Here is a 27999-nt window from a genome sequence, read left to right as displayed (position 1 = left end):
AAGTAGTGCCATACTGGGAAAGACCAAAGGTCCATCTAGCCCAGCATCCTGTCACCGACAGTGGCCAATCCAGGTCAAGGGCACCTGGCACGCTCCCCAAACGTAAAAACATTCCAGACAAGTTATACCTAAAAATGAGGAATTTTTCCAGTCCATTTAATAGCGGTCTATGGACTTGTCCTTTAGGAATCTATCTAACCCCTTTTTAAACTCCGTCAAGCTAACCGCCCGTACCACGTTCTCCGGCAATGAATTCCAGAGTCTAATTACACGTTGGGTGAAGAAAAATTTTCTCCGATTCGTTTTAAATTTACCACACTGTAGCTTCAACTCATGCCCTCTAGTCCTAGTATTTTTGGATAGCGTGAACAGTCGCTTCACATCCACCCGATCCATTCCACTCATTATTTTATACACTTCTATCATATCTCCCCTCAGCCGTCTCTTCTCCAAGCTGAAAAGCCCTAGCCTTCTCAGCCTCTCTTCATAGGAAAGTCGTCCCATCCCCACTATCATTTTCGTCGCCCTTCGCTGTACCTTTTCCAATTCTACTATATCTTTTTTGAGATACGGAGACCAGTACTGAACACAATACTCCAGGTGCGGTCGCACCATGGAGCGATACAACGGCATTATAACATCCGCACACCTGGACTCCATACCCTTCTTAATAACACCCAACATTCTATTCGCTTTCCTAGCCGCAGCAGCACACTGAGCAGAAGGTTTCAGCGTATCATCGACGACGACACCCAGATCCCTTTCTTGATCCGTAACTCCTAACGCGGAACCTTGCAAGACGTAGCTATAATTCGGGTTCCTCTTACCCACATGCATCACTTTGCACTTGTCAACATTGAACTTCATCTGCCACTTGCACGCCCATTCTCCCAGTCTCGCAAGGTCCTCCTGTAATCGTTCACATTCCTCCTGCGACTTGACGACCCTGAATAATTTTGTGTCATCGGCGAATTTAATTACCTCACTAGTTATTCCCATCTCTAGGTCATTTATAAATACATTAAAAAGCAACGGACCCAGCACAGACCCCTGCGGGACCCCACTAACTACCCTCCTCCACTGAGAATACTGGCCACGCAATCCTACTCTCTGCTTCCTATCTTTCAACCAGTTCTTAATCCATAATAATACCCTACCTCCGATTCCATGACTCTGCAATTTCTTCAGGAGTCTTTCGTGCGGCACTTTGTCAAACGCCTTCTGAAAATCCAGATATACAATATCAACCGGCTCCCCATTGTCCACATGTTTGCTTACCCCCTCAAAAAAATGCATTAGATTGGTGAGGCAAGACTTCCCTTCACTAAATCCGTGCTGACTTTGTCTCATCAGTCCATGTTTTTGTATATGCTCTGCAATTTTATTCTTAATAATAGCCTCCACCATCTTGCCCGGCACCGACGTCAGACTCACCGGTCTATAATTTCCCGGATCTCCTCTGGAAGATATATTGTGGTCAGGCAGTTCAGAGAATGGTAATTAAAAATGGTGTACAGCCTGCTTTATACACCCTTCGAGGTAAGACAGACACCTACAAGTGGGCGAGGGGGAAAGGAAATAGGACATAATATACTGCTTTTCTGTGGTTACAATCAAAGTGGTTTATATATTATATACAGGTATTTCTTTTGTGCCTAGGGCAATGGAGGTTAAGTGACTTACCCAGAGTCAGAAGGAACTGCAGTGGGAATTGAACCCAGTTCACTAGGATCAAAGCCCATTGCACTAACCAGTGGGCTTTGTTACACTAGAAAAACATTCAAATAACTTTAAAGGTACAAATGCACCAAACTAGGCAAACAGACATTTACCAGTTTTACTCAGCTTCTTGATAATCATATTTCTACTCTTCTGACTTTCCAAAACATGAACCTTTTACTAAAGAGCAGTAAGTTTTTGTACTTACAGTACCTCAGCTATAAACGTGTGGTGAGTGTAAAGCCTTTATCTGCTGTCATTTACTATGTTACTATGGCAACGATGCTGAAAAGTAAACACAGGCACTAGAGGCCATTAGCGCCATACTAGTGCCTGCATTTACCTGCGCAGAATGTTCAGAAGGGTCTAGCGTAGCAAACAGCGAGCACGCCAGGCCTTAGTGCAGATAGCATGCTAATGCGGTCAAGCTCATGTTAATGAGGTCATTTTGTATTCTTCCCCAATATTCAGAAAAAGAGAGCCCGAAACAAAACTGCCTTATCACTGTAAAAAATAACACCAGATTGGAGCAGGCGTTAGGGTGTTGAAAGAGAGGATTTCCCATGATCCTCATGCTTCTCTCGCCATTCTTTCTGCAAAATTTGCTGGTTTTGATTGCTCTTGGAAGCTGAAAGAAGCCTGTGGAAGCCCTTAAGCGCTGGTTGTGAGAAACAGCAGACCACACGCATTGGCATCTCTTTCCTGCGTCTAAATTTAAAGCATCCACGCTAACAAAAAAAAAAAATTTTAAATGTCCAGTGAATGTACACATTGGCGTCTGTTTCCTGCAGCTAAATATAAGCGTCCAAGCTGAAAAGAATGAAAAACGCTTTCATTTAGGCTGCAGAAAACAGATGCCAATATACGTGTCATGTTTGGGTTTTACCAGGCACATGCGCACAGGAACCGAGCTTACCGTGGAACTCTTCTGCTCATGTGCCGTACAGTCCTCCCATGCCGAACTCCCTAATGCTTAATGCTATGAGTGCACCTATACTTGTATCTCATTAGTGTTGAGCATTAGGGCATTGTTTTTCTGTGTTGTTCTGGTGGTAGTTTTATTTTTTTTTTTATTTGTAATGAATTTTACAAGAAACACTTGTACAGAAAAGGAGTATTACCATACCATGCAAGAAAATATTTTATAAAGACAATCTATTAAATGATAATTACTGCTAAAGTCCATAATTATAGGCAAGGCACTATTCAAAAATTGGTTAACATAGGAAAAAATGAATAGAACATATTCCCACTTATCCTATCACGGAGTAGGTACTAATGGAGGAAGCACCAGAGAGTTTACGGCTGGTTCTTGTCTGGACTTCAGGAATTTTGCTAATTGATCACTCTCAAAGAAAACATATTTAATAGATTGAAATTTAACAACACATTTACAAGGAAAATTAAGCCAGAAAATCCCCCCCCCCCGTGACAATACACGATCTTTTCTGAGTTTGTCTAGCAATATCAGGAAATACTTTGAATTTGCAATTCAGAAAGACTTCATGTCTATGTTTAAAGAAAGTTTTCAAGATCCAGTCCCGATCTGGCTGTAGAACAAAGTCTATAATTAATGTAGCAGGTTGTACTCCACATAGTTCATCTTCAATTGTTTGTGATAAATTCAAATTTAGCTCCTCAAATGGGGTTTCCATAGATGGTATTATGCACTCACTTGGTTTCTTAACATAGGGAGCCAAATAATAAATCCTTGCTACAGGTGGAAACAATTGTTCAGTAGTTTTTAATACTTCAGAAAGATATCTTTTAAATGTTGTTAAAGGAGCCACTGCTGGAACTAATCGGAACAGCACTGGAGTTTTTAGCATCGGGGCTTATGTTACCCTGCATTTAGCACACAGGGAAAACACTCAGCAGGTAATTCTCACAAGATCACCTCAAGCCTGCCGCTGGGATGTATGCACTAAGCGTTAGTCTGCATTTATGAACCTAGATTTAGGCACAAGCATTTTCACCATCCAAGTGGCTTTTTTAAAAGCTTGCACCTAACTGCAGTGGCGTAGCTACGTGGGGCCACGGGGGCCTGGGTCCCCGTAGATTTGGCCCTGGACCCCCCCTGCCGACGATCCTCTCGACCCCCCCTCCCGCCGCCAACCCGCCGTTGCCTACCTTTGCTGGCGGGCGACCCCAACCCCCGCCAGCCGAGGTCCTCTTCTTCTGGCGCAAGGCTTCGTTCTGTTTCTGTGAGTCTGATGTCCTGGTTGGGGTCCCCCGCCAGCAAAAGTAGGCGATGGTGGGTTGGCGGCGGGAGGGGGGAGGGGGGCCGAGAGAGTCTTTGGCGGGGGGGGGGGGTCAAAGATGGTGGCGGTGGCAGGGGGTCGGCAATGGTGGGGGGAGGGGTCAGCAGCACCGGGGGGGGGGGCTAAATTGTGCCCCCTCACCTCGGGCTCTGGACCCCCCTCCCGCTGAAGTCTGGCTACGCCCCTGCCTAACTGGAAGCTGTTAGACACATAAATGCAGGCATTCTATAACCCACAGCTCTACCCACCCATGCTCATCCCAGGTCCATGTCCCCTTGCAGTTGTACATTCTGGATTTTATGTGCATAGGTTATAGAAGACTGACTAGGGGCAGTTATGTGTGGAACTACTAATTAATACCAATTATTGCCAATAATTCATTAATGCCAATTAGCAGTGCATTAGCGAATTACACGTGTAACTGACCCAGTTCTATAAATTGTGCATGCAACTTTGCACGCTAGTTGCAAATTTTGGCATGCAAGTTCACAGAATCAGGGGGTCATTGCATGAATGTCATATGGTTTGGCAGACAGTGCTATCTGCCAAAATCATGTAACACAGCGCCAGCCTAAAGTGCATTTTAAAAAACCTGCCCTTTCTCCCTACATAAAACTGCCCCTGAAATGCAAACCTCAACTCTCGCTCTGCCCCTCTGGGACTTACCTGGTGGTCTCCCTGTTAGTTTAATGTCCCATATAGAAGCAGTCCCCCTACACTGCTGCCCTGGGACTGCATCAGGTTCAAAATAGCACTGATGATCCCTAGTGGTAGTGTCATGGTACAAACTAAGGGCTGGATCCAGTACATGGCTCTTAAAATTTGGCACCAAAAAATTGGCACTGAACACTGTTCTATCATGGGCATTCTGGGATTGGCGTCCTTTATAGAATAGTGCATAGTGCCAGGATCCGAGCCAGGTGTAAATCCTCGTGCACTAGTTGGGTGAGGATCTGTATATCTATTGGCTAACACTGGAATGCCTCTGAGCCACCCATGCTCTTCCTATGGCCATGCCCTTTGCAGATCCACGTGGAAACACTTAGGTTCTATTCTGTAAATTGGTGCATAAATGTGTTTTCACATGGATCTGCCATTTCTGCCCCCTTTTGGCGCCTTGCATCTGTTAGAATGCTTTTCCCATGCTGAAAATTCAGTGCAGAAATAGCACCTAACGTTTGGCATGCACATAATTGCTGTTATAAAAAAGATATAGTGGAACTAGAAAAGGTTCAGAGAAGGGCGACAAAGATTATAAAGGGGATGGGACGACTGCCCTATGAGGAAAGGCTAAAGCGGCTGTCATCTACTATGTTACTATGTGGCATTTTCAAAAGAGAAAAACATCCAGTGTCACCATTTGCATGGATTTCTTCTCGAAACATCCAAATCGGTATTTTCGAAACCTGTTTTGCAGACGTCTATGCAACAGTGTGTCCAAATCACAAGGGGGCATTTTGGGGACGTTTTGAAGGTGGGGATAGGGCGGGCATAGGGTGTACCTAACACTTGGATGTTTTACAGCCATAATGGAACAAAACCAAAACATCTACAATGAAAACTTCAACTTTTTGGTCTAGACCTGTTTTTCTAATGAATAAGACACAAAAAGGTGCCCTAAATGACTAGATGACCACTGGAGGGATTCAAGGATGACCGCCCTTACTCCCCAAGTGGTCACTAAACCCTCTCACCCAACAAAATACAAATAGTACTCACCAGCCTCTATGACAGCCTCATTAGACCTGCATGCAGGTCCCTGGAGTAGTGTCATGCTGGGTGCAGTGCAGGGGTGGACTGAGAGTGGTCTAGGTTCCCAGGCACTGAGGGTGGTCTGGGGGGGGGGGGGGGACATGTTCTTTTCTGCCCACTGCGCTGCCACTATTCCCCCGCCTGCCGGCAGTGCTGTGTTTTCAAAATGCTATGACCATATCTATTAATTTTTTTGTTCTATTATAATTGCCATGGCACAAGGAAAGATAGGCAGGCCTGGCACTACACTTCCGTGGGAACCCTGCGGGACCTGTATCCATCCCTGCGGGAATCTCATGGACCTGGAGGGGATCCCTGCGGGAACTGTGGGATTCCTGTTAACCCCGTTCCCGTGCAGCTCTCTATTAAGAAGATATGCACCTTATTTGGCAGCTTGTCTCTGAGTGGTCATATTACGACACTACTGCTAAGGATCAGAGGTGCCATTTTGAGGCACTTGATGTAGCAGGAGTGACAAGGGATTGGCTCCTGCTCCCTGCTATACCAGTGCTTCTCATCCCTCTCCTGGAGGCGCACTGTGCCAGTCAGATTTCAGGATCACCACAATGAATTTGCGTGAGACAGACTTGACTATAATGGGTCCTTGCTCTATGCAAATGTACAGTATCACCTGTGTATTCAATGTGGTAATCCTGAAATCCCGAATGGCTAGAAATGCCTCTAGGAGAGGGCTGAACCCCTGATAAGAGTTGGGAGGAGCCCAGTGGCGTTCCTACGGGCGCTGACACCCAGGGCGGATCGCCGATGTGCCCCGCCCCCCGGGTGCAGCGCCCCCCTGTGCAGCGTGACCCCCCCCAGCGAAAGGACACCCCCCCACCCCGGCGAAAGAACCCCCTCCCCCCGGGTGCATGCCGCTGGGGGGGGGGGGGGGGGAGGGTGCCGCGCGCCGGTCAGCATCGTTCGTTTCCATGCTCCTTCTGCCCCGGAACAGGTTACTTCCTGTTCCAGGGCAGAGGGAGCATGGCAACAAATGACACTGACCGGCGCACGGCACCCCCCTGGCGGCGTGTACCCGGAGCGGACTGCCCCCACCGCCCCCCCCCTTGGTACGCCACTGGAGGAGCCTGTGGAGTAGGAGGAGTGTATTTGGGATGCTAGGGGTGGTCTAGGGAGGGGGTCTGGTGATGCCAGGGGTTTGATGATGGGAAGTTTTAGGGGAGGAGGGGATCTGATGATGTTGGAGTGGAAGGGATTCCATTGTCTTTTGTACCAGCTCCTTCAAGGTAGCACTTGCATATGAGTTTAACAGGTGCACAAGCCAACAAGGTTTTTTTTTTTAAATAGACGTGGCTTCTCAGTGTGAAATGGGAAGTCCATGTCTACTTGTTAGGAATGCTTGAACTATACTTAAGTCAAGCCCCTATCATGTCCCATTGAAATCTCTGCATCCTGGGGGTTCTACACATGTAATAGTGGATTTACAAAATTGCTATTTGCACATCTATTCAATCTAGACATTTAAATGGCGCCATTGACACATCTCAATGCTTCTGAAATGTGGACCTTAATCAAGAAACAGTGCACCCTATCGCAAATAAGATGCACTATTTCCTGTTTTAGCAGTACAAAGCCATTTTTGTTTTTAGTATATCTGCCTTTTCACGTCAAGTAGGCTTCATCCTGAGTTTAAGCATTTCCCTTCTGACTCCCCACATTTGGAATCCTCTCCACTGATATCCAGAATTCCTCTCTTCTGTCTTTTTGAAGTGCAAACTTTAAAGTTGTTTCTGCGATCTCGCCTTTAATTAAACCATAGTCCTCTTAATCCCCATCTATATAAACAGTGTATCGAGGTCTTTCATGCAGACAGTAGTGTTGTAAGATGCTTTGTATACAGGCATTGAATGAATGCCATAACAAATAGCTGCCTTTTTTGTAGAAAGGAAGTTCTAAGAGAAGAGGTCATAGCATGAGGCCGAAAGAGGGTAGACTCAGGAGTAACATAAGAAAATTCAAGGGTGGTGAAAGGGTGACAGATGTGTGGCAGAACCTTCTAGTGCAGTGGCTCCCATACCTGGTCCTGGAGGCTCCTCAACCAGTCAGGTTTTCAGGATATTCACACTGAATATTAATGAGAGAGATCTGCATGCACTGCCTCCACTGCATATAAATATCTTTCAGGAATATTCACTGTAGATAGCCTGAAAACCTGACTGGCTGGTGGGATGCCTCCAGGACCAGGTTTGGGAACCACTGTTATAGTGGACGGGGTGGATGCAAAGCAAATATCATAACTTAAGCACAGCTGATAGGCACAAAGGATTCTTAGTTGTAGGGAACTGGAGGTGAACCCATAAATTCATGTACACTGAAGCATACAACCTATTCTGTTCAGGGCTTTTTTTGAGGGGGTTACTTGGGTGTACTGAGTACTGGCACCTTTTCCATTGTCTGCTAAAATTGACCCAAGAAACCCAAATTTTAATGAAAGAGCTCAGGCTCTACACTCCAATTCTGCCTTGTCATAGATCCTGTGACTGATTGCAGGGGGCCTGGCTATTGTGGGGTGGGCCCCTCAGTGATCATCCCACCCTTGAAGGATGGCTTAGCATTTGAGTACCTGCATTTTTTTGCTAGAAAAAAACGCACTGATTCTGTTCCTTCCAAATAAATACATATCATCCATTGGAGTACTATGCCTAATTACTGTGTATGTGTTGGGGGTGGGGGGAAAACATTGGCAGTAAGGGTAGGGGGAACAATTTATCATTAGCACCTGCAACATTGGGGGCACTCTCCATGCCAAACTCAAACTACACCTATGGTATCCCTACCTTAAATCTGCCCTTAATATTAAGGGCACATCAATAAACCTTGATGTGCCCTTAATAAGCAAGGGTGTCTTTTTTTTTCAGCAAGGATAAAAACATTTTCCTTCCTGGCAGAACCTTTTTGCTGGTACACAGTGACTGAATGAGCGCTGTATTGAGGAAAAGACTATTAAAAAAATTCCACAATGGCACTTGGCAAGAAGTGGACACCGCATAAACAACACGACCCTTAACAAGGCAGACTTCTGAATTTATATCGGACTGGAGAAGCAGAGGTGAAGCTATGATCCAGTAGCGTATGTAAAATATAAACAGCTGGATACAGTAATTAGTTTCAAGTACATTTTTTGATGTCTTTGCAGTCTGTGAGTTCATTTTTGAAGTCACAGCAAGTCTGGTGAATAATCGCACAGAAAGGTCATTAACCACATTGGGGTCTTTCACACAAAACACATGTCCCTAAGACTGCATCAGAGAGCTGGTCTAGGAGGATGTCTTGACTAGTGCTGCCAGTGCTCTGACTTGGTTTTCAGTCTATGAGTTTAACAAGACCGTATGGATTTTTGTATGAGGAAGAAAACACTTTCCTGTTTGCATTATCAAAGGGAATGTAAAACACTAACAGCAGTTTTCTTTGTGCAGCTAAGTTTAGCTCGTTGTTGCACATCAGAAACTGGCCTGGTAATATTTGAGTATTCGGTGCAATTGTTTTACATCAGGGGCATCCAAGATTTTATGGCGACTCTCTTCTGAAATTGTGATAGCTGCAAAGGACTTAAATACAAGCTGATGCACGCCACTACCTTCTCCTACAAGAGCACGCAGATATGGAATGCACTACCTACAGAACTGAAAGCAATTAAAGAAACAACTATGTTTCGAAAATCTCTGAAAACATTCTTCTTCAACAAGGCCTACAATGAAAACCTATAACCTCACTAAGCCCACTCAATTATGAACACACACCATCTATAACTACCCTAACAACTCTCTCCCTTCTTCCCTCTCCCCTTCCTTAATCGCTACACACTACTAACTGTATCAGATATCCAGTTATGACTATGTTACCAAATCTATGTAAGCCACATTGAGCCTGCAAATAGGTGGGGGAATGTGGGATACAAATGCAATAAAATAAATAAATAAATAAATCTACCTAATGACTCTGTAATGCTTCAGAATCATGTGTGCTACATAATTAGCTAAAAATATGTTTTTGCTAAAAATCTCAAATGGGCAACATTCCAACATCAGGTGGGCCACATTCAGGAGTGTGATAATAAATTTTTAACTATGAGCTCTCTCTCCAGGCATAACCAGCCCTACAATTGGGGGGGGGGCAGGGGGACTGAGGGGGGCAACGCATACTGCTCTCTCCCCCCCCCCTTGTGTGGGCATGCTAGGCATACCTTTGCTGGCAGGGATGCCGAGACCCACCAGCAAATAAATGGACTACCACCACTCCCTGCTGCTTGCTTCTGGCTCTGAGCAGCATGCTGGGACTTTTCTTGCATACACGAGAAGTCTCAGCCTGCTGCTCAGAGCTGGAAACAAGGAGTGGGGAGCAGCAGCAGTCTATTTACTTCACTGGGGGGGGGGGGGGGGGCTCAGTATCCCTGCCAGCAAAGTAAAAGACAATTCAGGAGGGGGCCCGAGCCCACATTGTGGGAGCTAGTTGTTAAAGTAGCCACGGGGTGGGGGTAGGGGGATGGGGGGCTACTTTAACAACCAGCTTGCAAAATTCTTAAAAATTTAACAAACGGCTCTCGTGAGCCCATGAGAGCCGCTACAGGACACCACTGGCCACATTTGACCAATGGGCTGCACATTGGATGCCCCTTCTTTAGGTTCCAATTTGGGGAATGCAGGATAGTTTAGTGAGAGCTTCCCAAATCTGTCTTGGTGACCCTGCGGCCTGTCAGCTTTTTAGGTTTTTCATAATGAATATGCATGAGGGGCATACAAGGTCAGTTCGAAGAGATTTGACACCCTAAGTGACCTTCAACCTTGCGCGCCTCCCCCCCCCCCCCCATTTTCAATTATCTTCAGCCTTAGACCATGATTACTCCAACATCACTTTTGCCAAAGTCATTCTGTAAAAATATATAATTGGACATCATGGGGGGTAACATTCAGTGGCTGTGATCACCATAGAGCGGAGGAGTGGCCTAGTGGTTAGGGTGGTGGACTTTGGTCCTGGGGAACTGAGTTCGATTCCCGACACAGGCAGCTCCTTGTGACTCTGGGCAAGTGACTTTAACCCTCCATTGCCTGCCGCATTGAGCCTGCCATGAGTGGGAAAGCACGGGGAAAATGTAACAAAAAAAAAAAAAAAATAGTAATTCAAATGTTGGCCACAGCATTTAAATTAATATGTATATGAAGCACTTCTCATATACTCAGAAGCATTGGATATACATGGAGTGTAGTGACTGATTAGACTGAGCATCACCACTATGGGCATAATGTTATAAAATTACCCCAGGGATTACTCTTGTAAAAGTATATGCAGTGCCAAGAAGACATGTGCTTGTATGTGACCTGTGTGTAGGGTGTGCTCATGGGCAGAGCATGGCTGGAATTGCACTTTACACAGATGCAGGGCCGGATTAAGGACTACTGATGCCCTAAACACAGCTCAACAATAGTGTCCCTCAGCCCTCCCGTTGCTTAACTGACAAGACATTAAGACTCAATAAATGCTATTCTTATGTTCTTAGGTCTGTAAGTATGTGCCTACATGAGATAGAATTACCCCATGTGTACAAGTATGTACTATCAGAGGCCTTTCACATGCATATCAAGGCATATACTAGTGAAAAAACTCTTTATAAAACTACGCCAAGTGATGACAGTTTCCAAAAGTTATTTATCTAGGTAAATGGGCTGAATTGTCAAAGAGTGGACCTCAGTTGTGATAAACCAGTGCACAAAGCCAGTGCAAAAAATGCAAAGCCTGTCTTAAGAAAATACAAACTAATAATGCATTCAAAATAATATAAAATCTAACATGACTGTGTTTCAGTAAAACCTCCATGAATGGTTGCCATGAAACACTTAGCAACCCGCCTGGGGTTACCATGCGGCCACTTAGAGTCTATCTCCAGCACCTCTCAGGTCTGCCTGCACCTGCGCTTGTGGTCTACAGTAACACGCTCATCCCACTGACAGGGTCACAACCATCTCTGGGTGAGTCTCCCGCTCTCTAATTATTCCCAGTGATTTCTAGGTTACTGGAGCCACACTCCCAGTGGCCCCACAGTTCCCAGAAAGCACTCACAGACCCAACACACAAACCACCAGGATTCTTTATCAGTCCAGACAAAGAGGTAATAAACTAAATTGTTTATTGTCTTAAAAATATATTGAACAATGACCAAAAAGTGTACGTGCAGGACTTCAGACTCACAGAAACAGAACGAACGAAGCCTTGCAGATCAGCAACGTGGACGCGCTGGAGAACAGGACCTTGGCTGGCAGGGGTTGGGGTCCCCTGCCAGCAAACGTACCCGACGGCGGGGGGGGGGGGGTGGTAATGGGAGGAGGGGTCGAGAGGGTCATTGGCAGGGGGGCCAGGGCCAAATCTACAGGGGCCCATGCCCCCGTGGCCCCACGTAGCTACACCCCTGCTTACCACATGCCGCCACTTTTGCTGTTAGTGTGGGTTTACTTAGTGCCTCCTCAACAGGAAGAGGCATTAATTGCAATCGAGATAAGGCCTGCTAATGAAGTTTACAGTGTGGTAATTGCTGAGGACATGCTGGGCACACTCCGAACAATTACTGTACAGTCTTTGCACTTAGCATGTTTTAATTTTTGTTGTTAAAGCTACAACTTAGTAAAAAAAAAAGCTATGTCTTTTTAGTTTTATGTACCCTAATGCAGTTTTTTACTGAAACATTACCATGTTGGGGTTTTCTATTGTTTTGAATGAAATATTAAAGTTTTTATTTTCTTAGACTGACTTTACATTTTTTGGACTGGCTTTCCAGCTTATTTTCGAAAGACGCCCATATTTTGACCCAAATCGGGAGATGGGCATCCGTTTCCCGTGGGCGCCCAAATCGGTATAATCGAAACCTGATTTTTGGCATCCTCAACTGCAGTCCGTCACGGAGACGAACAAAGATCACGAGGGCATGTCGGAGGTGTGGTGAAGGCAGGACTGGGGCGTGGTTATCGGCCGAGGAGAGATGAGCGTCTTTAGCTGATAATCGAAACAAGAAGGGCGTTTTTGACGAGAATTTGGTCCGCTTTATTTGGACCCTTTTTTTTCAGGTCCAAGTCCCAAAAAAGTGCCCCAACTGACCAGATGACCACCGGAGGGAAACAGGGATGACCTCCTCTGACTCCCCCAGTGGTCACTAACCCCCTCCCACAAAAAAAAAACACTTTACAAACTTTTTTTCCCAGTCTGTATGCCAGCCTCAAATGCCGTACCCACCTCCATGACAGCAGAATGTGTTCTATCCTCTGACAGCCTTTCTCTGGTTCTGATGTGGGTCTCAGGTGAGTGTGACACTTTTTCTGTTAAGGGCACTGCAGAGTCACATCAGCAATGCATTGTGGTGGGTGTAGGGTATTAGGCTCCGTGATTCCACTAGCTTGTGTTAAATGCTCACGATGTTGGTAGTTGGTAGGCTCTACTCCCATGGTGCTTTTCCCTCTGCTTACTGGGTCAGAGTGTGCCCTTTTGTTTCTGGTAGTCCATGAGGTAGTAGCCATTTGTGTAAGACACTTTTAGATCCCTTTCATGTGTTAGCCACGTTACAGCACTTAGTTCTTACCTTGAATGTTGCTGAAAAAGGGCATTGTACACCATTCTGCCAGCTCGGACCTACTGCTAATCTCAGTACCAGCGAGACTCGTTGCCATTGGGGCAAACCTCTGATCTGCAGTTAACTGTGAGTAAAGGTGCTTATTCAAATAAAGGACGTTTTCAGCGAGATTAGTCTTCAGGTGTGAACTGCTGTGCCAAGGTTATTCAGCAGCAGCAAGTCCTGTCCCTGGAGCACTTTTAGTGGGTACTGCAGTGCACTTCAGGCAGGCAGACCCAGGCCCATCCCCCCCACCCGTAACACTTGTGGTGGTAAATGGGAGGCCTCTAAAACCCACTGTACCCACATGTAGTTGCCTCCTTTACCCCTAAGAGCTATGGTAGTGTTGTACATTTGTCCCTCCCACGACCAAAAGGCTTGGATTGGGACGTTTCTGAGCTGGGCGTTTTAGTTTCTATTATCGCTAAAAAACAAAACAAAACGCCCATCTCAGAAGGGATCAAATCCATGGCATTTGGTCCGTCCAAACCGTATTTTCGAAATGAAAGATGGATGCCCATCTTTTTCGATAATACGGTCTGTCCCGCCTCTTCACATACCCATTTTCGGACATAGACGCCCATGGAGATGGGCGTTTGCGTTCGATTATGCCCCTCTTTGTGTACTAGCTTATTGCCGTTCTAGTCCACGTTGTTTTCTCACTATTGATATTTATGGACATTTGCTTCCTGTTTATTCTCTGTTTGAAAATTGTTCACCCTCCTTCCGGATAAGTTGATGATTATTTGAGTTTCTGGGGTTGTCACAGAAAATGATGGCAAATAAAGACTACGGAGGGAATTCTCTATATGGGCACCTCCATTTCGGCACCCTGATGCTGCGTGGTGACAGCCATTATAGGATACTAGTGCAAGCTGGAATCAGTGTGCCTAACATTTACATATCCACATTTATACCAGCCATAGAGCTGGTGTAACTCTGGCTGCATAAATGCAGCAGGGATGCTCGCAACACATTGTATTCTGTAAAAGTTACATAGATAAGTGGGAGCCCCACCCATATCTGGCTCATGTTTATGCCCCCTGGCATTTACACCCTATGCCACTTATGTGTGGTATTACAGAACAGCACTTAGTCACCCCTGAAGTCAGGTTTGTGGGTAAGTGTACATTTAGGGCCAAATTCTATATAGGGCACCTAGAAAATCCATGCAGTAAACATTTCCGCCTAAGTGTATTCTATAAGCGGCGCCTAGATTTATTATTATTATTAGCATTTGTATAGCGCTACCAGACGCGCAGACCTGACACAGAGAGACAGTCCCTGCTCAATAGAGCTTACAATCTAAAAATTGACAGACAAGACAATTAAGGGCGAGGGAAGTACTGGGTGAGAAGGAACAAGGGGAGGGCAATTGAGTAGTGGCTAGGAGCCAAAAGCAGTGGTGAAAAGGTGGGTTTTCAGCATAGATTTGAAAACAGGTAGAGATGGAGCTAGACGTACAGGCTCAGGAGGTCCATTCCAGGCATAAGGTGCCGCGAGGGAAAAGGAACAAAGCCTAGAGTTAGCAATGGAGGAGAAGGGGGAACGACAAGAGAGATTTGTCCAGTGAGCGGAGTTCACAGGGAGGAATGTAGGGAGAGATGAGAGTGGAGAGGTAATGGGGGGCTGCAGAATGGATGCATTTAAAGGTCAGTAAGAGAAGTTTGAACTGTATGCGGAAGCGGACAGAGAGCCAGTGAAGTGACTTGAGGAGTGGGCTAGTATGGGTATAATGATTTTGGCGGAAAATAAGTCCTGCTGCAGAATTTTGGACAGACTGGAGAGGAGAGAGATGGCTGAGTGGAAGACCAGTGAGAAGCAAATTGCAATAATCCAAGCGAGAGGTGACAAGGGTTTGGATAAGGGTTCTGGTAGCGTATTCAGAAAGGAAGGGGCAAATTTTGCTAATCTTGTAGATAAAGAAACGACAGGTTTTGGCGATCTGTTGAATATATGCAGAGAAGAAGAGAGAGGAATCAAAGATGACTCCAAGGTTACGAGCCGAGGAGACAGGGAGGATGCGAGAGCCATTAATGGAGATAGAGAATGGGAGAAGAGGGGAAGTGGGTTTAGGGGGAAAAATGAGAAGTTCAGTTTTAGTCATGTTTAGCTTCAGATGGCGTTGAGCCATCCAAGCAGCAATGTCAGACAAGCAGGATGAAATTTTGTCCTGGATTATGGTTGAGAATTCAGGGGTGGAGATGTAGATAGTAACATAACATAGTAACATAGTAGGTGACGGCAGAAAAAGACCTGCACGGTCCATCCAGTCTGCCCAACAAGATCATATGTGTTACTTCTTGTGTATACCTTACCTTGATTTGTATCTGCCATTTTCAGGGCACAAACCGTAGAAGTCTTGCCCAGCACTAGATTGGTTTGCTGTTTTTTTTGTTCTCTCCGTGGATTTAACGGTTATATAACCACGTGCATACAAAAAGGATTTATTCAAGCCAATCAGCTTCTTTTCAGAGAAAGTTGTTTGTGACCCCTGAGGCAGGTGCTTTGGCGCCGAAACACGGACCGTATCGGGTCCTTGATATGAATATTCTGAATAATATTATCTCCCTATTGGTTTCTACATTTGTCAGCCTCTACTGTTGCTGTTTTGAACAGAATAATACTAACACACACAACCAAGAGGGTCTTGTCTGATTTACTAAAGCTTCGTTATTTACTTAGTCTCAGTTCTAACACCGACTACTATATACATTCTGAAACCAAATAAATGTAATACATTTCAGCATTTGTCAGAAGTAATAGGTAAAATGGGGGTGGGGGGGGGGGGGGAAGAAAAAAGCAGCAGAGAGTCATCTGCATAAAGATTTAGGCACAGTATATAGAATATGTTTAGTTGATATCCCAACACCTAAAATTATACGCATCCATTTACACCAACAAAAATATGGTGTAAATCCAGGCATGTAGATTTAGGAGCAGAGGGCCATATTCTATAACAATGCATCTAAATTTTGAAATGCCCATGAAATGCCCATTTCTCCTCCCATAACCGTGCCCCTTTTTGCCTGCACGCATTAAAATTTAGGTGCAGTGCATTACAGAATATGTTTATGGAGTTTTGCGAATAAATTCTAATTATTGTCAATTAGTGCTCATTATTGCTTGTTAAGTGCTGTTAACAATGCCGATGGGCTTAAGTCAATTAAGTTATGTGCATTGTTACTGAATACACTTAGATTTCAGTGCGGATCTCTAGGTATGCTATATAGAATCTGGGGGTTAATGCATATAAGTGACAGTATTCTGTATAGTTACACACGCAAGGGGCATGTAAACATGGACACCCAGTTATAGAATTGCCCTTTATATGGCCTATCTAGTCTGCCCATTGTCAGGACCTATTATTTTGCTACTACTACAGCTGCTCTTTGGTTCCCCCTAGAGGCTACCACCCTAGGTGACTGTCTACGTTGCCTAATGGTTAAGCTGGCCCAGGGTGTATTTGTATATATGGAATCACTAATGTATGCAAATGTAGCTCATGCATACTCATTGTGGATAGCCTGTGAACCTCATTGGCTACGAGTTACCATGACAGGTTTGGGAATAGCTAGGGTTCAAGCATCATGTCAGAAACCATTCATTTCTATGTCTGACTCTGTTATTCTCACTGTGTCTATAGTTTAATCAACTGGTGCTCCAGTCTGCAAAGTGGTAATTGTCTAATTATACCAGCAAAGTACATACACTTAAATTATGTAAACTCTTTCAGACAGGGCCATGTTATTGTAACACGCACTGACAGTACTCAATAAATATTATTATTATTTTATTTTTAGACTGCTTTTCTCTCTAACAAAAGCTGAGGCGATTATGCATCAGCAAAACAATCCTTCCATTGGGATCAACAGTCTACTTTAATCTGCAGCTCTTTGGTTATATCAACATGGTGAGTGAGAGTGGCTGGACATGAATGGGCTTTTAGCACTTAATATTAAGCCTCTTGGAACTAAAGGCTCTAGAGTAACATCTTCCCTAATCTTGATGTGTATCTAGGAATTTTATATAAGCATTTTTGGAAACTACTGAAAGTGCGGTATAACATGATACATATGAGAACCTGCTTGTGCAGCCATGGAACCTGGAACTGGGTTCCATCAAACCTTGAAGCTTGGAACATCATTACAATAATTCTCTACACAATTTTCCTACCCTAATACCATTCAAGAGTGTTTGTTCACGATTGTGAAATCAAGATTTAGCTGCTTCAGAGTAGGGAGTTTTTCTTCTAGCACAGAAGAATGGCTGACTCTAAGGCAGGACCACCAAGGAAAAATACAATTTACAGTTTTAATTGCTTATGTTCTACTGGAGGGGGGGGGGGCAGGAGGAGAGCAGGGTCGCTGGACATGGGTGGCTGCAGGGGGGGCAGGGTGAGAGGAGGGTCGCCGCTGGACATGGGTGGCTGCAAGGGGGGCAGAGGGAGGGTCAGCTCGGTGGACATGGGTGGCTGCAGGGGGGCAGGGGAGAGGAGGGTTGCTGGACATGGGTGGCTGCAAGGGGGGCAAGGGGAGGGTCAGGTCGGTGGACATGGGTGGCTGCAGGGGGGGCAGGGGGAGAGGAAGTTCGGTGGACATGGGTGGCTGCAGGGGGGACAGGAGGGCCACTGGACATGGGTGGCTGCAAGGGGGCAGGGGGAGGGTCAGCTCGGTGGACATGGGTGGCTGCAGGGGGGCAGGAGAGAGGAGGGTCGCTGGACATGGGTGGCTGCAAGGGGGGCAAGGGGAGGGTCAGGTCGGTGGACATGGGTGGCTGCAGGGGGAGAGGAGGGTCGCTGGACATGGGTGGCTGCAGGGGGGACAGGAGGGTCGCTGGACAGGGGTGGCTGGAGGGGGTGAGGGGGGTCCTAAGACCAGAAAGGTGGGGGTGGAAGGGGGGCCTCAGACCATAAAGGGAGCGGGGAGGGGTGCACACACACACACACACACACACACACACACACACTCACACTCTCTCTATCACATACACTGTCTCTGACACATTGGAGCCGACTCTGTGGGTGCTTGAGCACCCCCAATATTGAGAAAATTCCTTGTATGTGTCCAGGGAGGGGTTATTTCCATTGGGCTTAGCACCCCCCAATAATTTTGAAAAGTTGGCTCCTATGCTCTGACACACTCTCTGTCTGTCACACTCTCCATCTCTCACACCCCCCCCTCTCAAACATACACTCCGAGGAAAACCTTGCTAGCGCCCGTTTCATTTCTGACAGAAACAGGCCTTTTTTACTAGTACTAAATATTATAACGATCCTGCTGACCTGCAAAAATTTCTTGATAAAGACTCTTCTGTCATCATGTGATATTCTGATCACTTTATCCTGCCTAATTTTCTAGTAGCTGCATACTCATGGATGCTATATGTAATATCATATTTTCGCATGCTGGCTTAAACTCTTTTTTTGTGTCTGAACTGTGTCTGAATTGGATGCATGTGCCCCATAATCGATTTTCACTTTCTTTCTCCCTGGAGCAAATGTTTTTCTCGTCTTAATCTTATGCTCTTGTTAAGGTTACTATTTTCCTTGCTCTACTTACTGATTTTTTTTCTTTATTTTTTAGGTCTTTATGCCTGCCAATTGTTTACAAGCCTCTCCTCATGCATATATATAATATATTGATCAGCTGGGTACAAATCTTTAATAATATCAATAATATTAAAGGGATCTCCAATCCCATCAAACGAAAGAAACTCCTACTTTATCTGAAAAGAAAATTTCTGACATTTGTTTTCTGCAAGAAACTCATCTAGATGCACAGGAAGGCTCCAAGCTTATAGGTAAATGGTTTGATCAATGCTTTATAAGCCCAGCTAATAGTCGTAAAAATAGTGTTATTACTCTCATTAGAAAATCTTTACCTTTCCAATTAATCTCTCACATCCATGATAATGAAGGTAGATGGTCCCGACTAGAGGGTTCTTTAGAGGACAAACCCATAACATTAATTAATGTCTATGCTCCAAATATTGATGACCCTAATTTCTTCCACAAAATCAATATTTCTGGATCGAATGCTCTTCACACTATAATTGGAGGTGACTTCAACTTTCCAATTGACCCAAATCTGGACCGATCTTCAAACTGCAGGCCTGCCAAACTCAAACTTCGTAACTCACTAAATGTACTTATGCAGTCCAATGGATTGTCTGATCTATGGAGATTACTTTATCCAACTGCTAGAGACTACTCTTTTTTTTCCACCCCTCAACACACTTATTCAAGAATTGACTATTTTTTTGGATACTAAGGACTTGATTCCTATGCTATCTGCTGCACAAATACATGAAATATCGATCTCTGATCATGCAGCAATTTCCTGTGATTTCAATTGGTCTTCTAATAAAATAAAATCTTATACTTGGAGACTTAATACCTCTCTGCTCTCAGTTTCAACATTCCTACAACATTTCCCAGAAATCTACTGAATTTTTTTGCTAACAACAAAGATTCTATATCATCATATATAACAATATGGGAAGCGTTCAAGTCACGGTTGAGAGATGAAATAATTAGTTAGGTATCTCATCTTCGCAAAACCAATAATGCTAAACTTATTAAACTTGAGAAAGAAATACGCCAACTTGAAATGACTTTATACACATTATCATCTAAGTCTATACTTCAAAATCTCAGATCCCTTAAAATGCAGTATAATTCTCTCTTATCAAGCATTTCCAATATCATCACTTTTAAGCAAAATGCTATACATTATACAGAATCCAATAAAGCTGGTAAACTACTAGTATCTTATCTCAAAGGCAAAAGAACAAAACAACACATAACTGTTATAAAATCACCTTCAGGAGCCTTTTTGACCTCTTCTGCTCAAATACTTGAAGCTTTTGAATCGTTCTATACATCACTATATTCTTCAGAATGCATGGCTCATGATACTGAAATTTCTAAATTTCTTACATCATTAAATCTTCCTCGCCTTTCTGAACACCAAATAAGCCAGCTTAAATCAACCCATTTCCCAAGAGGAGATCATCTCTGCAATCAAAAAGTTACTTTCAACAAAAGCACCAGGACCAGACGGTCTTCCAGTGGAATTTTATAAATCATTTTCCACTTCTATCTCAACTCATTTGATGACTTTATTGGACTCATCATCTCCAGGCCATTTTTTGGTTGCAAACATTGTAGTACTACCAAAACCTAATACAGACAGTACTCTTGTACAAAACTACAGGCCAATTTCATTACTAAATACAGACTATAAAATTTATACAAAATTATTATGTTGTAGAATGGAGACCATTATTCAATCGCTTATACACAGAGATCAAGCTGGATTTGTAAAACTCAGATATGGTGCTGATAACACTAGATTATCATGTCATCTCATCCACTTCGCCCGGTCTAAAGATTGCCCTATATTATCTGTCTCCTTGGATGCTGAAAAAGCCTTTGACCGGGTGGAGTGGAAATATTTGTTTAACGTACTTAGGCACTTTGGTTTTCCTGAATTCTTCATACATATGTTACATTTATTGTATTCATTACCATCTGCTCGAATTGCAGCTAATGGTGAGATTTCTGCTCCATTCATATTACATAGAGGCACTAGGCAAGGTTGCCCTATATCTCCTATATTGTTTAATCTGGCTCTTAAACTCCTCCTGGTGGCTATTCGAAATTCAAATGATATTACTGGAGTTCTTATGGGTAAGGAAGAGTTCAAGCTTTCAGCATATGCTGATGATATAATGCTATATCTCACTAAACCACAAACATCTATGGAGGCACTTATTTAGTTAATTTCCCAATTTTCAGTGTTGTCAGGATATAAAATCAATTGGGATAAAACTGAGTTAATGCCTCTAAATGACGACTGTACTCCTTTTACCATTTCTGGCTACCCCTCAAATGGGTAGTCTCTTCTATCAAATATTTTGGTGGTTTTTTTCGATAGGGATCTCCCTACCACTATCAAAATTAACTCTGATAAGATTATAGCTAAGGTTGAAAATCCCCTCTCATCTTGGTCTCCACTCAGCTTATCATGGTGGGGCAGGCTTGACACTATCAAAATGATGATAGTACCTAAAATTACATATACTCTGAGCATGATTCCTCTCCTTTTTCCTAGCTCTTTCTATAAAAAGCTAGAAAAAGTACTCTCTAATTTTTTGTGGAATCTTAGGTCACCCAGAATCTCCTTAGGTAAGCTAAAGTTATCTAAATTGCAGGGTGGGGTAAGATTTCCTGATCTCTTAACATATCATAAAGCTTTTATTATTCGTCAGGGCTTTGAATGGATCACTCCCTTCAATATTACCTTGTTACCTAGATGGTTAATCTTTGAACAATCCATTATAGATCCACTAATACACTCTCATTTAATTGGCATTCATCTTCTTAAAAGTATTGCCTCTAATCCCATTATTAACACCACTCACAAATTAATATCCTCTTTTGATAAACAACTAAATGTACCCTGGTCTAATACCACATGTATACCTATATGGAATAATTCCAAATTTGTAATTAATAAAAAGCAAATTTTCTGGTCACAAAGGCAATGCATAGGTATATGGGATCTCAGAAGTTTCATTGATTTAAATAATCATACTTGGAAACCATTCTCAGTTATGAAAGCTGAATTCTCTTTATTAGATACTCAATTCTATCAATGGTTACAGCTTAGTAAAATGCTGAGAAAGAGCAAATTAGAAATTCAAATAATATCTCATACTCCCGAGCTCATTGATATATCCAAGCAATTTCAATTTACTGGACATGTTGCATCCCATATGTATAAATTTATCTTAAACAAATCTCCTATTAAATGTATGGGTTTACGTAAATGCTGGGAAGAGGATATCCAGCAATCTATCACAGATAAATCTTGGGAGCCGATATGGAGTTCATTATTTAAATGCTCCAGATCCTCATCGATAATATAATCTCTTTATTTCTTCACTCATAGGTCTTTATGGACACCTCTCAAATCACACATGATTAACTCATCTATTTCCAACTTATGTTGGTCTTGTCAATCCCAACAAGGTACTATTAAGCATATTACATTTGATTGTATATGTATTCAAAAGTTTTGGAAGGACATATGGTCCATATTGACAGATACAGTGGGGGAAATAAGTATTTGATCCCTTGCTGATTTTGTAAGTTTGCCCACTGACAAAGACATGAGCAGCCCATAATTGAAGGGTAGGTTATTGGTAACAGTGAGAGATAGCACATCACTAATTAAATCCGGAAAATCACATTGTGGAAAGTATATGAATTTATTTGCATTCTGCAGAGGGAAATAAGTATTTAATCCCTCTGGCAAACAAGACCTAATACTTGGTGGCAAAACCCTTGTTGGCAAGCACAGCGGTCAGACGTCTTCTGTAGTTGATGATGAGGTTTGCACACATGTCAGGAGGAATTTTGGTCCACTCCTCTTTGCAGATCATCTCTAAAGCATTAAGAGTTCTGGGCTGTCGCTTGGCAACTCGCAGCTTCAGCTCCCTCCATAAGTTTTCAATGGGATTAAGGTCTGGTGACTGGCTAGGCCACTCCATGACCCTAATGTGCTTCTTCCTGAGCCACTCCTTTGTTGCCTTGGCTGTATGTTTTGGGTCATTGTCGTGCTGGAAGACCCAGCCACGACCCATTTTTAAGGCCCTGGCGGAGGGAAGGAGGTTGTCACTCAGAATTGTACGGTACATGGCCCCATCCATTCTCCCATTGATGCGGTGAAGTAGTCCTGTGCCCTTAGCAGAGAAACACCCCCAAAACATAACATTTCCACCTCCATGCTTGACAGTGGGGACGGTGTTCTTTGGGTCATAGGCAGCATTTCTCTTCCTCCAAACACGGCGAGTTGAGTTCATGCCAAAGAGCTCAATTTTTGTCTCATCTGACCACAGCACCTTCTCCCAATCACTCTCGGCATCATCCAGGTGTTCACTGGCAAACTTCAGACGGGCCGTCACATGTGCCTTCCGGAGCAGGGGGACCTTGCGGGCACTGCAGGATTGCAATCCGTTATGTCGTAATGTGTTACCAATGGTTTTCGTGGTGACAGTGGTCCCAGCTGCCTTGAGATCATTGACAAGTTCCCCCCTTGTAGTTGTAGGCTGATTTCTAACCTTCCTCATGATCAAGGATACCCCACGAGGTGAGATTTTGCGTGGAGCCCCAGATCTTTGTCGATTGACAGTCATTTTGTACTTCTTCCATTTTCTTACTATGGCACCAACAGTTGTCTCCTTCTCGCCCAGCGTCTTACTGATGGTTTTGTAGCCCATTCCAGCCTTGTGCAGGTGTATGATCTTGTCCCTGACATCCTTAGACAGCTCCTTGCTCTTGGCCATTTTGTAGAGGTTAGAGTCTGACTGATTCACTGAGTCTGTGGACAGGTGTCTTTCATACAGGTGACCATTGCCGACAGCTGTCTGTCATGCAGGTAACGAGTTGATTTGGAGCATCTACCTGGTCTGTAGGGGCCAGATCTCTTACTGGTTGGTGGGGGATCAAATACTTATTTCCCTCTGCAGAATGCAAATAAATTCATATACTTTCCACAATGTGATTTTCCGGATTTAATTTGTGATGTGCTATCTCTCACTGTTACCAATAACCTACCCTTCAATTATGAGCTGCTCATGTCTTTGTCAGTGGGCAAACTTACAAAATCAGCAAGGGATCAAATACTTATTTCCCCCACTGTATATTCTATCTTTCTGGTCCAATATTATATAAATATGTGATACTTAAAGATCAATGCTTTAGAACCACTTTAAAGACTAATGAATGTTCACTTGTTAATACCATGTTGAATCTAACTTTGAAAGTAGTCTTTTCACACTGGAAAGTTCTGCATCAAGCTACTTATCAAGAGTGGTGGAACTTATTATTTCAAACTTATAAATATGAAACATACTTTGCCAAAAAATCATCTCGTTTTGTATAAGAAAAAGTGGTCTCCACCGTTATTTTAAAGATGTAAATTGAGAAGTGTTCTTGTACCTATATTTTATTATATTTCTTTTTATATTATTGTTGATCGTTACCATCTGTGATATATGCATAAATCATATTCTGCTTTGCATCCTCTAATGTTTTTTTTCTTTTCTCTTTCTCTCTCTCTCTTTTTTCTCTCTTTCTTTCTATACTCACAATGTTAATTTAAATCATATATTGTATTGTAATGCAATTGTTGTTACCAATTCCTTTTCTTGTAACAAAATCAATAAAAAATACTAAGACTTAAAAAACACCCAGGGAAAATCTGCAACAGTACAAGGAAAAGAAAGCCACAGACAGAATCACCCTTGTACTGACATACAACCCAGAGCTAGAAAAATGAAAAATCATAAAAGATCTACAGCCGCTATTCCAGGAGGATGGATTACTGAAAGAGATATTCCCATCCCCACCAGTGCTGGCCTTCTGACAGCCACCCAACTTAAAACACAAGCTAGTGAGAAGCAAGCTCTCAACAGAAACTCCAAAAGAAGAGAGGGGCACACATCCTTGCAATATATCCAGCTGCAAACTGTGCCAAAAACTTTCACAGGATCCCACAGTCATTCACAAAGGAAAAATATTCAACATAAAGGAATCCTTCACATGCTCATCTTCCAATGTGGTATATATCATTCAATGTAAAAAAATGTGGCGAAGGGTGCTATATTGGAGAAACAAGCCAGATCGTAAGAAGAGATTTAATTTACATAGACATCATATAAAAAATGCCAGTGCCAACCAGGATGACACCTCTGTGGGGCAGCACTTTACAAAACCAGAACACTGTATCAATGATTTTATGGTGAGAATACTAAAAGGAAACTTTAAGGCAATACAGGAACACAAGACCTTTGAAGTCAGAATGATTAAATACTTTGACACCCACCAGACAGGACTTAACAAAGATCTGGGTTTTCTAGCCCATTATAAACCATAAAATTCTACTGCTTTGTCACCCTCTGATCACCATGTATATCTCCCTGTCCCTCATCCACCCGGCTCTCACCTAACCCACCCCACCCTTATCCTGTGAGAATGTCACTGAAATGCTTTGATGTTTCACTTATATATACTGTTAGTTATCAGCATTTGCTTATTTCTGATCTGATGAAGGGCTACCTTCGAAAGCTAATCAAAAAATGTATTGTTAGTCCAATAAAAAAGGTATCATCTTATTTTCTTTTCTATGTTTTATTTTCTTTTATTTCTATTGATTACTGTTATACAGACTGAAATCAAACCATAAACAGCTTTATGACCAAAAATCAATAACTTGAACCTAATTCAATAGTATAGGGGAGCCAATGAAGATCTTGCATAGAAGGAGTCACTTGATCCCAATGAGCCAATCGTACTGCTGCATTCTGTAAAATCTGTAACGCCATACATTGTGCATATGAAAGCCCCAGGTACAACTGTACACCACCTTTAGTGAATTCTTTCAAAAAGGTGGTAAATAAATAAATAAATAAATAAATAAATAAATAAAAGCATTACAGTAATCAACTTAAAAAGAATCAAACTTTGAACAACCAAGCGAAAATCTTCCTGTGGCAGCTTATGTTACTTAGAATACACAATTGGAAAAACACGTTCTGAATTACCCAAGTCATGTCATCAATCTAGAGTCTAACAGAAAACCAAGACTCATTATATGATCTTTCACAGGAAGTGCCACTTTTTTTTAAATATTACAGAATCATATTGTAATGGAATAATCTCCCACCCAACCACTATCAGTTCAATTTTTGCACGATTCAAAGTCAGCTTATTTGCCAACATCCAGCTCTGTATAGTCTCCACACAGGCTTTCAAGTTTATCAAACTAGTAGAACAAAACATCATCTCCAGGGGAAAAAAAATTGTATTAACACCTGTATAGATCGTGTACTTGACATCCAAGTTACATAACACCCTGCATAATGTCCTAAGATATAAATTGAATAATGTTACTAATAAGGGTGAACTTGGGAAAAACCCAAATTTATTTCAATAGCAGCAGAAACAGAAGAACCAAAATATACTTGCAGGGCCGCCGAGAGACTGGGCCAGGCCCGCCACTGCTGCCCCCCCCCCCCGGGTTGTCGTCATCCCCCTCCACCTGCCCCCCTCTGTCCACCACCGGGCCAGTCCCCCCTGAATTCAAATCATAGTGCCTCACCTTGACCTCGCTCCATGTGAAAGAAGCGCAGCAGCGGCAGTCTGCAGATCGCCTCGCTTCGAGCCTTCCCTCCCTGTGCCCCGCCCTTGCTCAAGTTACGTCAGACGAGGGCGGGACACAGGGAGGGAAGGCTCGAAGGGAGGCGATCTGCAGACTGCTGCTGCTGCGCTTCTTTCACATGGAGCTAGGTCGAGGTGAGGCGCTATGATTTGAATTCAGGGGGGCCCAGCCCGGTGGTGTACGGAGGGAGAGTCTGGGCTGGGCCCAGAGCAAAGCCGTACCTGGGGACCTGCCCCCGCCGCCCCCCCCAAGATCGCCGCCGCTACCCCTCCACCCACCCCCTTCGTCTGCCACTGGGCCGGGCCCCCTGCATTGAAATCACAGTGCCTCTCACCTCCGTTTGAAAGCGCTGCAGGCAGCAGGGCAGCAGATCACCTCCCTTCGGCCCTCCTTCCCTCCTTGTGTCCCGCCCTCGCGGAAGTTACATCAGATGAGGGCGGGACACAGGGAGGGAAGGAGGCCTGTAGGGAGGCAGCGATCTGCTGCCCTGCTGCCTGCAGCACTTTCACATAGAGGTGAGAGGCGCTGTGATTTCAATGCAGGGGGCCCGGCTCAGTGACAGACGGAGGGGGCGGGTGGAGGAGGGAGCGGCGGCGACCTTGGGGGGGGGCCACAGGAGCAGGGCCATCCTTGGAGGCCCGGGCCCAGGGAATTTTGTCCCTCCTGCCCCCCCTCTCGGCGGCTATGGTGAAGGGTGCCGTAGGGGCAGAGGCCAGGAGGAAGGTGTTGAGGGAGGGGAGTTACAGTCGGGAGTCTCAAGATGGTGAGAGAGAGGAGCCTCGGTGCTGGGAGGAGACGCATTGAGTGGTGCCGCTGAAGATGAAGACAGTGCAGTAGAGAAGTTATTTAGTTAGGAGAAGGGCGAAGGCAGGGACGGATGGAGACCAACGGAGCAAACCCCCCCCATTGATTCCACCCTCGGGAAGCCACTGGCAGCTACTGGACCATTTCATGCCTGCTTGCTTGCTGCTGGTGGTTTTCACTGTACCTTTTTCTCCCTTCTGACATTTCTTCTTCTGCACTATACATTTCCTCATCTCGCTGAGGGGTGGGCATGGGCTGCCATGTGCTGAAGGGGACTGGACAATTTCTCTGATTCTTGTTTCATTGCCTCGTTTGAAGCCGCAGGTTTTCCCCTTCTTTGCACAAGGACTCCAGGGGCTCCATTCACTGACTGAGCAGTGCACTGCAAGGAAAACAAAATGACAAGTAGCACATTAGCTTTGCTCGTCACCATGTATCTGTATGAAATCGAATGTAGTACTCTCAGCAGATGAGGTGGCCATGTACTAGTTTTGATCTGAACTTCCATCCTAGTAATTTCAAGACCTGTTAGTATGTGAAAATCTAGGAAGCAGCAGTGCATATACCACCAGAAACATTTCAACTCAATGGAAACAGCTTATAAAGAAAGTGCAAAAAATGAAAA

At 44.0% G+C, this 27999-nt stretch overlaps 1 protein-coding gene across 1 annotated transcript in view; it reads right to left on the bottom strand.

The window, feature by feature from the left end:
- Positions 1-27999, bottom strand: part of RSPO3 (R-spondin 3) — a 154255-nt gene that overhangs the window by 17266 nt on the left and 108990 nt on the right. Inside the window, exon 4 of the mRNA XM_030195059.1 lies at positions 27554-27756. Coding sequence (XP_030050919.1) covers positions 27554-27756 — 203 coding nt within the window. The remainder of the gene's footprint in view (positions 1-27553; positions 27757-27999) is intronic.

Source organism: Microcaecilia unicolor, chromosome 3 (genome assembly GCF_901765095.1).
Source record: "Microcaecilia unicolor chromosome 3, aMicUni1.1, whole genome shotgun sequence".
Taxonomy (NCBI): Eukaryota; Metazoa; Chordata; class Amphibia; order Gymnophiona; family Siphonopidae; genus Microcaecilia; species Microcaecilia unicolor.
Note: the sequence above shows the minus strand (reverse complement) of the source record. Positions and strands in the feature narration are given on the sequence as shown.